The 12703-nt window shown below is 38.5% G+C and overlaps 1 protein-coding gene across 1 annotated transcript in view; it reads left to right on the top strand.

Annotated features, from left to right (window-relative positions):
- The window catches only part of LOC124554728 (venom acid phosphatase Acph-1-like), a 265787-nt gene that overhangs the window by 236673 nt on the left and 16411 nt on the right, over positions 1 to 12703 (top strand). Inside the window, exon 5 of the mRNA XM_047128374.1 lies at positions 1124 to 1247. Within this exon, the coding sequence (XP_046984330.1) occupies positions 1124 to 1247 (124 nt within the window). The remainder of the gene's footprint in view (positions 1 to 1123; positions 1248 to 12703) is intronic.

Below are 12703 nucleotides of genomic sequence, written 5' to 3'. Positions count from 1 at the left end.
CTCAAGTTATGCCTCCCATTGATTTGTAAGAATCTGTTTTGAGAAAAATATGTTAAAAGTTTTGAGTTATATTTTTTGCAGTTAATTTAAACATACCCTTAGTCAGTGATCACTGGTCCATACAGTATTCCGTCCAGATGCAGAAAGAGATCTTTCTCTGTCTTTTTCTTGGCCATGCGGTGCTGCAGGCCTCTTTGGCAACTTCTGTCATCTGCTGCTCTGTTTGCTCACTATGCTTTTCGTCCACTTCTGTGCGGAAGATGTATCAGTCCGGTCTGATCTCAAGTTCAAGCATGTTCATAATTTCCATAATGCCTGTTAAGTTGTCCTGATGTTACATGCTGTCACACTGGCCACAATGTCTATAATTTTTTTCACATATCATCTTCATGAATCTGCATGTAATGGAGTTTCTGTTTCTGGTGAACTTAAGATGAACATTACAATAAAGTAGATACCCCAGAGAACATTTCAAGCAAAAAAATTGATTTTTTGAAATTTTTAAAGAGGGCTATCCCTTTAAAATGTTATATGATGTCTCTAGTGAAATTGAATTTGCCACAGAATGTCCATTCACATTATCTCTATCACACTGAATCTACACCTACATACATACTCCGCAAGCCATTTCATAGTGTGTGGTGGAGGGTACCTTGTACCAATATTAGTCTTTTTCTTTACTGTTTCACTCACAAACTGAGTGAGGGGAAAAATACTATACATTGGCTGCAGTAGAATTTTTCAGTAATCCAATGCCAGTTCTCTAAATTTTCTCAATAGTGTTCCATGTAAGAAATATCACCTTCCCTCCAGGGTTTCCTACTTGAGTTCATGAAGTATCCGTAATACTCATGTGTTGATCGAATCAGGTAAGCTCTTATAACATGCATTTATTTACACAATGCTAGGGTACATACCCATTGTTTTCACAAACAGTTTTTTTTTTTTTTTTTTTTTTTTTTTTTTTTTTTTTTTTTTTTTTTTTTTTTTTTTTTTTTTTGTGGAAAGGTCTACTTTGCATTATTCACTTTAATATCACTGCATTTTTGAAATGGGTAACATTGTGAGTTTAGCCAATATTTTAATAATATTTCAGTGACTGCTTTATTGTTATTAATTTCAGGAAGAATTTTCATTACAATTACCAGAATGGACAAAAGAATATTATCCTCACAAGATGGTCCCTATAACAGCATACAGTTTCACCCTCAATGGCTACAACAGAGTTTTACAGAAACTCAGAGCAGGTAAGATTTATTTTTATCTACTTTCATACACACACACACACACACACACACACACACACACCTACACACACACACACACACACACACACACACACACACACATGATCACCACAGTCTCTGGCAGCTGGCTTCAGTTGCACTACTGGCTTCAGCTGCCAGAGACTGTGGTCATATGTGGTCATGTGTGTGTGTGTGTGTGTGTGTGTGTGTGTGTGTGTGTGTGTGTGTGTGTGTGGTCTATTTTTGACAAAGGCCTTGTTGGATAAAAGCTTATTCTGTGACAGTCTTTTCGTTGTGCCTGTCTGCAACTCCGCAGCTCCGCTATATGGTGAATAGCAACTATCCTCTTCATAATATTGTTACATTTCATCCTGGATTTTCCATTGTTTGATTTAGTAAATCATGCTTCATATAAATGAAGTCCAATGTCTCCCAAACTTTTGAACATGCTGAATGTCCATTTCACTTTCTGTTAACATGAAACACAACTCTCAGATAAGAAGGTAATGATGGGCCATAAATAGTGCAATCTAATCCAGCAGAGAAAATAATCCTTTTCATAATATTGTTACATTCCATCCTGGATTTCCCATTGTTTGATTTAGTAAATCATGCTTCATATAAATGAAGTCCAATGTCTCCCAAACTTTTGAACATGCTGAAAGTCCATTTCACTTTCTGTTAACATGAAACACAACTCTCAGATAAGAAGGTAATGATGGGCCATAAATAGTGCAATCTAATCCAGCAGAGAAAATAAACAGACAGTAAAGAATCACAGCACTTAGGAGGAGGTGTGCAACATAAATGAAAGTTGGTAGCATGTTTCTATGTCTGAAAAATGATGTCTGTTCAAATTTCGCACCAGTTGCGTGTGGTGCCAGTAGTGCAACTGTGAGGATGCAAATCGGGTTTGCTTTCAATACATGCTGTAACTGTTGTGAACATTAATTACCTTTGAGACTGAGTTTATGTTAGTCAACTTGTGTTTGAAGTGACAAAGACACCGTTATCAACGCCACACTGAGTTTGAATGAGGTCATGTAATAGGGCTATGACAAGTTGGATGTTCCTTCTGTGATACTGCAAAAAGACTTGGCAAGAATGTAGCCACTGTACAGGACTGCTGGCGGTGGTGGTCATGGTCACAAGAAGACCAGGCTCCACATGGCCATATGGCATTACCAAGAGGGAAGACCACCATGTACAATGTATAGCTCTGCCACATCTTACTGCATCTGCAGCAGCAATTTGAGCAAAATTTGACACCACAATGACACAACGAGCTGTTACAAATCAGTTACTTCGAGGACAGCTCCAAGCCAGACACCCTGCAGCATGCATTCCACTGACACCTAACCGCCACCATTTTTGATTTCAGTGGTGTCAATTGGGAGCTCATTGGAAGGCAGAGTGAAGGTCTGTTGTGTTTTCTAATTAAAGCTGGTTCTGCCTCAGTGCCAATTATGGCCATGTAGGTTAAGAGGAGGCCAGTTGAGGACCTGCACCCATCCTGTCTGCATGCTAGACACACTAGACATAACCTGGAGTTATGATCTGGGTTGCGATTTTGTATGACAGCAGGAGCACTCTTATGGTTATCCCACACACCCTGACTGCAAAATTGTATGTCAATCTGGTGATTTGACTTCTTGTGCTGCCATTCACAAGCAGCATTTCAGGGGGGAGCATTTTCCAGCAGGATAAAGCTTGCAAATATACCACTGTTGTGACCCAATATGTTCTACAGTGTGTCGACATATTGCCTTGGTCTTGCCCAATCTACAGATCTGTCTCCAATCGAGAACATATGGGACATCATAAGATGACAACTCCAGTGTCATTCACAAACAGCATCAACCATCCCCCTGTATGAACTGACCAACTGCAACATGCATGGAACTTCATTCCATAAACTGAAATCCAGCAACGGTACAACACAATGCATGCTTGCATTCAACATTCTGGCTGTTACACTGGTTACTAATGAAGTAGCATTTCACATTTCAATGGCTTATGTGGCACTTAAATTAACCTGTGATGATCTTGTGATCATGCACGTACATCTCCCCCCCCCCCCCCCCCACACACACACACACAATGATTTGGAATCAAACCTTCTCTGTCTGACTCATCATTACTTGTTTTACACCGCTGGACATATCTGTGATGAATGCAATTCTTAAATACTTATCAGTACTTAAAGATTTGTGTCAAAGAATAATGTAAAATTCATGATGCCATAAAAAACATCAAGACACACACACTATGCAGAAGAAATACAAAATTCTGAGAACAAAGCAAAGGCAATTTGTAACATCTTAGGCAAACTGAAGAAACTGCAAAAAGGTGGGGAGTTAAGATGGGACCTGGATAAACTGACTAAACCAGAGGTTGTACAGAGTTTCAGGGAGAGCATAAGGGAACAATTGACAGGAATGGAGGAAAGAAATACAATAGAAGAAGAATGGGTAGCTTTGAGGGATGAAGTAGTGAAGGCAGCAGAGGATCAAGTAGGTAGAAAGACGAGGGCTAGCAGAAATCCTTGGGTAACAGAAGAAATATTGAATATAATTGATGAAAGGAGAAAATATAAAAATGCAGTAAATGAAGCAGGCAAAAAGGAATACAAACGTCTCAAAAATGAGATTGATAGGAAGTGCAAAATGTGCTTAGCAGGGATGGCTAGAGGACAAATGTAAGGATGTAGAGGCTTATCTCATTAGGGGTAAGATAGATACTGCCTACAGGAAAATTAAAGAGACCTTTGAGAAAAGAGAACCACTTGTATGAATATCAAGAGCTCACAGGAAAACCCAGTTCTTAGCAAAGAAGGGAAAGCAGAGAGGTGGAAGGAGTATATAGAGGGTCTATACAAGGGCGATGTACTGGAGGACAATATTATGGAAATGGAAGAGGATGTAGATGAAGGTGAAATGGGAGATATGATACTGCGTGAAGAGTTTGACAGAGCACTGAAAGACCTAAGTTGAAACAAGGTCCCGGGAGTAGACAACATTCCATTACAGCTACTGACAGCCTTGGGAGAGCCACTCCTGACAAAACTCTACCATCTGGTGAGCAAGATGTATGAGACAGGCGAAATACCCTCAGACTTCAAGAAGAATATAATAATTCCAACCCCGAAGAAAGCAGGTGTTGACAGACGTGAAAATTACTGAACTAACATGAATTCTTTACAGATGAATGGAAAAAACTGGTAGAAGCCAACCTCAGGGAAGATCAGTATGGATTCCATAGAAATATTGGAACACGTGAGGCAATCAATACTGACCCTACGACTTATCTTTGAAGATAGATTAAGGAAAGGCAAACCTACATTTCTAGCATTTGTAGACTTACAGAAAGCTTTTGACAATGTTGATGGAATGCACTCTTTCAAATTCTGAAGGTGGCAGGGGTAAAATACAGGGAGCAAAAGGCTATTTACAATTTATACAGAAATCAGATGGCAGTGATAAGAGTCGAGGGACATAAAAGGGAAGCAGTGGTTGGGAAGGGAGTGAGACAGGGTTGTAGCCTATCCCCAATGTTATTGGTTGGTTGTTTTGGGGAAGGAGACCAGAAAGCGAGGTCATCGGTCTCATCGGATTAGGGAAGGACGGGGAAGGAAGTCGACCGTGCCCTTTGAAAGGAACCATCCCGGCATTTGCCTGGAGCGATTTAGGGAAATCACGGAAAACCTAAATCAGGATGGCCGGACGCAGGATTTAACCGTCGTCTTCCCGAATGCGAGCCCAATGTTATTCAATCTGTATATTGAGCAAGCAGTAAAGGAAACAAAAGAAAAATTTGGAGTAGGAATTAAAATCCATGGAGAAGAAATAAAAACTTTGAGGTTCGCCGATGACATTGTAATTCTGTTAGAGACAGCAAAGGACTTGGAAGAGCAGTTGAACGGAATGGACAGTGTCTTGAAAGGAGGATATAAGATGAACATCAACAAAAGCAAAATGAGGATAATGGAATGTAGTCGAATTAAGTCGGGTGATGCTGAGGGAATTAGATTAGGAAATGAGACACTTAAAGTAGTAAAGGAGTTTTGCTATTTGGGGAACAAAATAACTGATGATGGTCGAAGTAGAGAGGATATAAAATGTAGACTGGCAATGGCAAGGAAAGTGTTTCTGAAGAAGAGAAATTTGTTAACATTGAGTATAGATTTAAGGGTCAGGAAGTCGTTTCTGAAAGTATTTGTATGGAGTGTTGCCATGTATGGAAGTGAAACATGGACGATAAATCGTTTGGACAAGAAGTGAATAGAAGATTTCAAAATGTGGTGCTACAGAAGAAGGCTGAAGATTAGATGGGTAGATCACATAACTAATGAGGAGGTATTGGTTGGTTGGTTGGTGTGGGGAAGGAGACCAGACAGCGAGGTCATCGGTCTCATCGGATTAGGGAAGGACGGGGAAGGAAGTCGGCCGTGCCCTTTGAAAGGAACCATCCCGGCATTTGCCTGGAGCGATTTAGGGAAATCACGGAAAACCTAAATCAGGATGGCCGGACGCGGGATTGAACCGTCGTCCTCCCGAATGCGAGTCCAGTGTCTAACCACTGCGCCACCTCGCTCGGTTGAGGAGGTATTGAATAGACTTGGGGAGAAGAGGAGTTTGTGGCACAACTTGACTAGAAGAAGGGATTGGTTGGTAGGACAAGGTCTAAGGCATCAAGAGATCACCAATTTAGTATTGGAGGGCAGTGTGGAGGGTAAAAATCATAGAGGGAGACCAAGAGATGAATACACTAAGCAGATTCAGAAGGATGTAGGTTGCAGTAGGTACTGGGAGATGAAGAAGCTTGCACAGGAAAGAGTAGCATGGAGAGCGGCATCAAACCAGTCTCTGGACTGAAGACCACAACAACAACAACAACAACAGGCATAAAATTAATGAACTCAGTAATGCAAATAGTATTCAATTAGCTGATAACAGTAGCTGAAAGAAAAATGATGACAGTGTCTGCTACATTCAATCAGTTCTTCTTAACAGTAGAGAAAACATGGGGCAAAAATGGATCATCAAAACAGGTGTATTATATTTCCTTAGGCAGGCATTGTATTCTCCATCAGCAGGTTCAAACTGTTAGAAGTCACAAAAATTATTAAGGCACTGAAAGACAGTAACTCCTCTGACTGTGATGATATTTCACACAAAGTACTGAACCTTGTGCTCACTTGACAGTTCTTGTCATGAATTACCTTTGCAATTAGTTAATACATTAAGGTTTATTTCCTGAAAGATGTAAATATGCAGTTAAATGGGAATAACCAGGCTATCTCTAATTGTAGAGCCAAAACTCAACTCGGTGTACTCCCAAAATTTTTATGGAGGTTTTTTAACCTAGAATATTGCATCACTTTTCTGATTAACAACTGTTCAATTCAGCTGCCACACAAAATGTGATCTCAAAAATTTAGTTCTGGTAAAACTGAATAAGAAAAAAATACCCTGTTGACATTTTCCATTACCATGACATAACCTTTGATTGTGAAGAGCACAAAATTTTACAACTTAAATTAAAATGGTATAGTATTAAAAGCATCTCTTTGTATGGATGAGCCAATATCTTAAAAATGGAAAACAGAGGGCTACATTTCTAGTAACCCTGCTAAAAATGCAAATGAGAGATATGAATGTACTGACAGACTGTAAGTAATATCATCTACCTCTGGAAAGGGTTCCTGATTTTCAGTAGTGGGCAAATATAAGGCTGCCTGGCAGTGGACTCTCTCAGTTGCTGTTATTTGACTTGGCCTCTACAACTGAACTACCACTGCCGCTGATGTTTTCCTTGCTTCAACTGATGAGCATGTGGGTTCCACCATAGCCCAGTTTAATCAAACTTTGCTTAACACTATACTTATTATACATGTGCACAGTAGAACAGTAGTGCTTGGACTTATATCACTTTCAGTTGGGAAATACTGCACATTGATTCCTGTCTAGAACTATAGTTTATATTAATTTCCACCAAGAACTATTATTCTTTGACTTTCTGAACTAATAGACAATTTTAATCTGCTGAAATATTCTTGGCCCTAAAGTGCGGATTACAACAACTTTAATAAATGATATCACAGGAAATGAATTAAATTCAGAGTGAGGTAAACATTAAATATGATGTTCCACATGATTCAGTATGTGGGCCACACCACTTCCTTTGATCTACATAAATATATTGACAAAGATACTGGATCACTTAAAAAAAACTGTAGTATCTGGTGAACATACAAGTTAACTAGTAAAGGACCCAAACACATCTGTTCAGAACACAGTGGAGAGATTAATGGAACAGGCATAAACTGGTTCACAGCAAACAACGTAATTGTTAATCATACAGGAACTCATATTATGCAATTACAGCAAATATTTCTTCAAATAACGTATGGAAATGCAGCCAGGTGATGTCAACAACTACCAATATTTCAACAGGAGCACATCCTACCATTTTCAAGTCAAAACTGCAGAAAGTAAGCACTGTGCAAGGGAATTTAAAACCTCGGTTTTCAGATAATTTGAGAAAGATAACACTGACACACATTGTAAACATTAGCGCCATCACAACCAGAGATGACCGCTGTCAGAAATTATTGATAGTGAAATTCGTAATCAATAGGTGAGGTAGCATAAACTCTGTTCCTCTGTTTTTTGACAAGGGAGAGAGCAGGATTCCATGCAGAATTTAAACAAAAACTACCATCACTATTTATAAGGTTACTTGCTAATTTAATTTCAACATCTTCCTTAATAGCACTACCCCAGTAGCTGGAAGGGCATGCCAGAATCTCCATGTTGTTAGTTGCTTATGCTCAGTACACCAGTCCCTGACAGTCCATATAGTCTGACCAATATATATCATGCCACAACTATAAGGAATACAGGAGACATCCACATTACACAAACCAAGATCATTCTTTACAGAGCCTAAAAGGATTCTCATCTTAGACAGTGGTTGAAAAACACACTTTACATCATATTTCCACAAAGTACAATCAACCCTGTATGAAATGCTCCCTGTGTAAGGCAAAAAGGCTGTAGACTGTGAAGCCAACTCAGTATTTTCATCACTCAGCAGGTGCACAGTTGGTTGATAGTGCAACACATGCCTGATCTTTCACTATAACCATTCTGCATTCTGATCAAAGGTGACTTCAAGATGGACTAACTCAGCTGAAAAACTAACAGGGTTTGAAATGATGAGTTTCCTGTGGACCAAGTAAACAAGCACCCCTTCATGTTGAGTTGGATGGAGACAGCTATCAGCGTGCAAATACAGATCAGTGTGAATAGGCTTCTTATAAATGGCATGTCCCAACATACCATCACCCTTCCTACTGACAAACACATCAAGAAAGGGAAGACAGCCATCCTTTTGCATCTCCATCATGAAACAAATACAAGTTGTTCAAATTCTCACTGCCAAGTGGTCAAACAATGAAAGTATAATCTACATATCTGAAAAAAAAAAAAAAAAAACACGCAGGTTTCAAAGCCACCAACTCCAAGGCATGTTCCTTAAAATCTTCCATAAATAAATTGGCAATAATAAGTGACAATGGACTTCCCATCACAACTCCATCTGTCTACTCATAGTACTGGTCATTGAATAAAAGGTAAGTGGAAGTCAACACATGTCAAAGTAGGTTCATTAATTCAGCACCAAACATAATCTTAATTAACTGCAACAAATCAGACAGAGTAAGACAGGTGAAGAGAGAGACCACATCAAAACTTACTAGAATATTGGAATCATTCAAACACATTCCCTCAAATTGACATAAGAAATCTGCCAAGTTCTTCATGTGGTGACCACACCTACCTACTACATGGTTCATCAGAGTCGCAAGCAATATGTCAGGGCACAATGTTACTCACAACTGGATGAAGAGGAACCCCTTCCTTGTGGACCTTAGGGAGGCCATATAACCTAGAGGGAACAGCACAATAAGAATTAAGACTCTTAATAGTCTACTGCAATAAGGAATTTTTCTTCAGGAGGCTGTAAGTCTTTCTCTCAACACTTTTTGTGGGGTGAGCACCAATCCTGCAATATGCTGAATCAGACAGTAAATGCTGCATCTTTTGAACATAATCCTGCTTGCCCAAAACAATGGTATCATTGCCCTTGTCCACAGACAAAGTAACAATACCCAGATAAACTCTAAGTGAACGAGAAGCAGCCCCCTCAGCTGGTGTGATATCACTTTTGGGTGAAGTGCCCTGATCTACATACGACATACATGCCTCCTAGCCTCCTCTGCAACACGAGGAGGTAGTTTAAAAACAGCAGTACTAATAAAATCAACCACCGACAAATGTTTGGGAGTTGGTGCAAAGTTTAAACCTTTCCCTAGCATGGATAAAGCCTCATAATCAAAAGCTATATCACACAATGTTGGGATATAGTATTAGACTCCAAGCCACATAAACATCCAAACTTCGCCAAATGTCAGGCAGTTACAGAAAGAAATGCCCAGTCAGACTGTGACCATTAAGCACCATCCAGCCAATCCCAAGAAAAAGCTGAAAGTTTGGAAGCAGTCATTAACTGAAGTTGAAACAATTCCTTGGGAACAAAATACAATTGTCGATGAGTGTAACGGAGCCATTCATGAACAAGGGCTAGGCCAGCACGTTGCTTGATGTGCCAATCACCAATGTGCATTAAGAATATTGGGTAAAATTGATAACCAAACATATTGCAGAAGCCTCATTACTAATCTTCAGATTCTTATACTCCTGTGCCAATACATTTGCTTCCTAATGGTAAAATATCACTGAATTTAGAATGAAGTGTAAAAGTCACAACCACAATACTGAAAATGAAAATAATATTCATATAAACTGTGTATCCATGTCTAGGGTCCAGAATAGTGTTTTATATTCTGGTGCAAAAGTCTATAATTGGTTTCCAGCAGCCATCAAATAAGAAACTAGAAATCTGAATAAATAGAGTTACGAAACTGAACAGATTCATCTTGATGGATACAAGCTAATGTTATACTATTTTACAACCATTAAGAAGGAAAGGAGAGTGGCTATATATGCAAAAATGGAGTTAAGTCCCAGGCCTTTCAGGTTAACAATTATTGTGCTCAACAGCTTTTTGAATCCTGTTCCATAATAGTGGATTTGGAAACGTACGAGACTGTAGGACTGACAGTTTAAAGGCCATCAGCAGTAAATGCCATATACTTCATAAAACAGCTAGAAAGTGTTAATAAGGTTATGCGCACTTAGCTAGAGAATCATTCTTTGTAGTTGAAACAATAGTCAACTATTTATCTGACCATGATGATCAAATATGAAAAATAATCTTTATTGACCAGTCAGACACTTATAGAAGAAAAATAGTGTGCTTTAAGATCATAAACATCGGCTCCATCACAGTGTTCAGATTGACTTATTGATCCATTTTCATCTACAGCCGCACAATGTGCAAGAGATATTTGGATTTTTTTTTGTTAATATTAACAGTTTTACATATAATATACCTTTGTACATAATAACACACATTAATATATCAATTAATGATGGATACTTAAATAAATGTTTTTACACTATATACAGAGAGATAAAATACAAATGTTCTTCTGAATGAGACTAAATTGGGAAAACACACAAAAATTTAGTTTTGTAGGTATTCATTTACTGTGTATAAGCAGTGATCAACCAAGTAAGACTTCAGTTTAGATTTGAAGTGACCAATGTTTTGTATGTGTATGTGTATGTGTTTAATGGTATCTGGTAAGGCATTGTATAGTTGGATAAGGCTGTTTTGAAATAACTTTGTGTTGGCACTTTGAACATGTACATCTAATTTTTGTCTTGTATCATAGGTGTGTATTGTGTGATTTTGAGTGATGAGTGGTCTTTTTGTATGTAAGTTTTGCTTTAAATACATTATATTTTCAAGTGTGTGTGTGTGTGTGTATATATATATATATATATATATATATATATATAAAAAACAAAGATGAGGTGACTTACCGAACGAAAGCGCTGGCAGGTCGATAGACACACAAACAAACACAAACATACACACAAAATTCAAGCTTTCGCAACAAACTGTTGCCTCATCAGGAAAGAGGGAAGGAGAGGGGAAGACGAAAGGAAGTGGGTTTTAAGGGAGAGGGTAAGGAGTCATTCCAATCCCGGGAGCGGAAAGACTTACCTTAGGGGGAAAAAAAAAAAATATATGTCTGCTTGTGTCTGTATATGTGTGGATGGATATGTGTGTGTGTGAACCCGTCCTTTTTTCCCTCTAAGGTAAGTCTTTCCGCTCCCGGGATTGGAATGACTCCTTACCCTCTCCCTTAAAACCCACATCCTTTCGTCTTTCCCTCTCCTTCCCTCTTTCCTGATGAGGCAACAGTTTGTTGCGAAAGCTTGAATTTTGTGTGTATGTTTGTGTTTGTTTGTGTGTCTGTCGACCTGCCAGCACTTTCATTTGGTAAGTCACATCATCTTTGTTTTTAGATATATTTTTCCTACGTGGAATGTTTCCCTCTATTACAGTCATATATATATGGTCTACATGATTTGCGATTATCTACCCCTTCCATTATTCTTATAATTTTTTTTTACTTTTTAATGTTTTGATGGCATCTCCAGAATTTCCCCAGAACATAATCCCATACCAGAGGCGAGAGTGTACAACTGCATAATATAGACACTGAAGGGTGTTGTAGCTGGTACAATTTTTTAATGTACACAGCACAAAACAAGAAGTACTTAATTTTTTGTTCATTTGCTCAATATGTACTTTCCATTTCAAGTTGTCTTGTAGATGAAGTCCAAGAAATTTGGTATGGGCTGTTTTGGCAATTGTCTGTCCGTATAGCTCTAGATTGGGTGATATCAAATTTTTTGTTTGTGCTGTGTGTAATACATCCATAGCTACAGTTTTTTCAGTGTTTATTATTAAGTAATTGTCATCAAAGTAACATGTTAGCCTGTCAGTGGCTTCTTTTATGTTTTTTACAAGAGATTCTTCTGAGTTTCCTGTAATTAGAACACTTGTATCATCAGCAAATTGAAATATTTTACTGCTGTCATTGCTTATGTTTAGGTCATTTACATGGAGTAAGAACAGAACAGGACCCATTACTGATCCTTGTGGCACTCCATATTTAACAGTCAGTAGCTTGGAATTGTATTTCCTAATGGCATTGTCCCTTTCTTGATCTATTTCCACATATTGTTCCCTGTTCTTAAGATAAGAGCTGAGCCAATTGTTAGCTGTTCCCCTAATGCCAAGATTTTCTAGCTTGTGTAGCAATTTGTCATGATTTATGGTGTCAAATGCCTTTGACAAATCTAAAAATATGCCCATGGTAAGTTTTTTGTTGTCTAATGCTATCGGTGCCTCTAATAGAAAGGAGTGAACTGCAGATTCGGTTGAGTGGTTTGCTCTAAATCCACATTGAGATT

The sequence above is a fragment of the Schistocerca americana genome, chromosome X (genome assembly GCF_021461395.2).
Source record: "Schistocerca americana isolate TAMUIC-IGC-003095 chromosome X, iqSchAmer2.1, whole genome shotgun sequence".
Lineage (NCBI taxonomy): Eukaryota > Metazoa > Arthropoda > Insecta > Orthoptera > Acrididae > Schistocerca > Schistocerca americana.
This window is presented reverse-complemented; position numbering and strand designations above follow the sequence as displayed.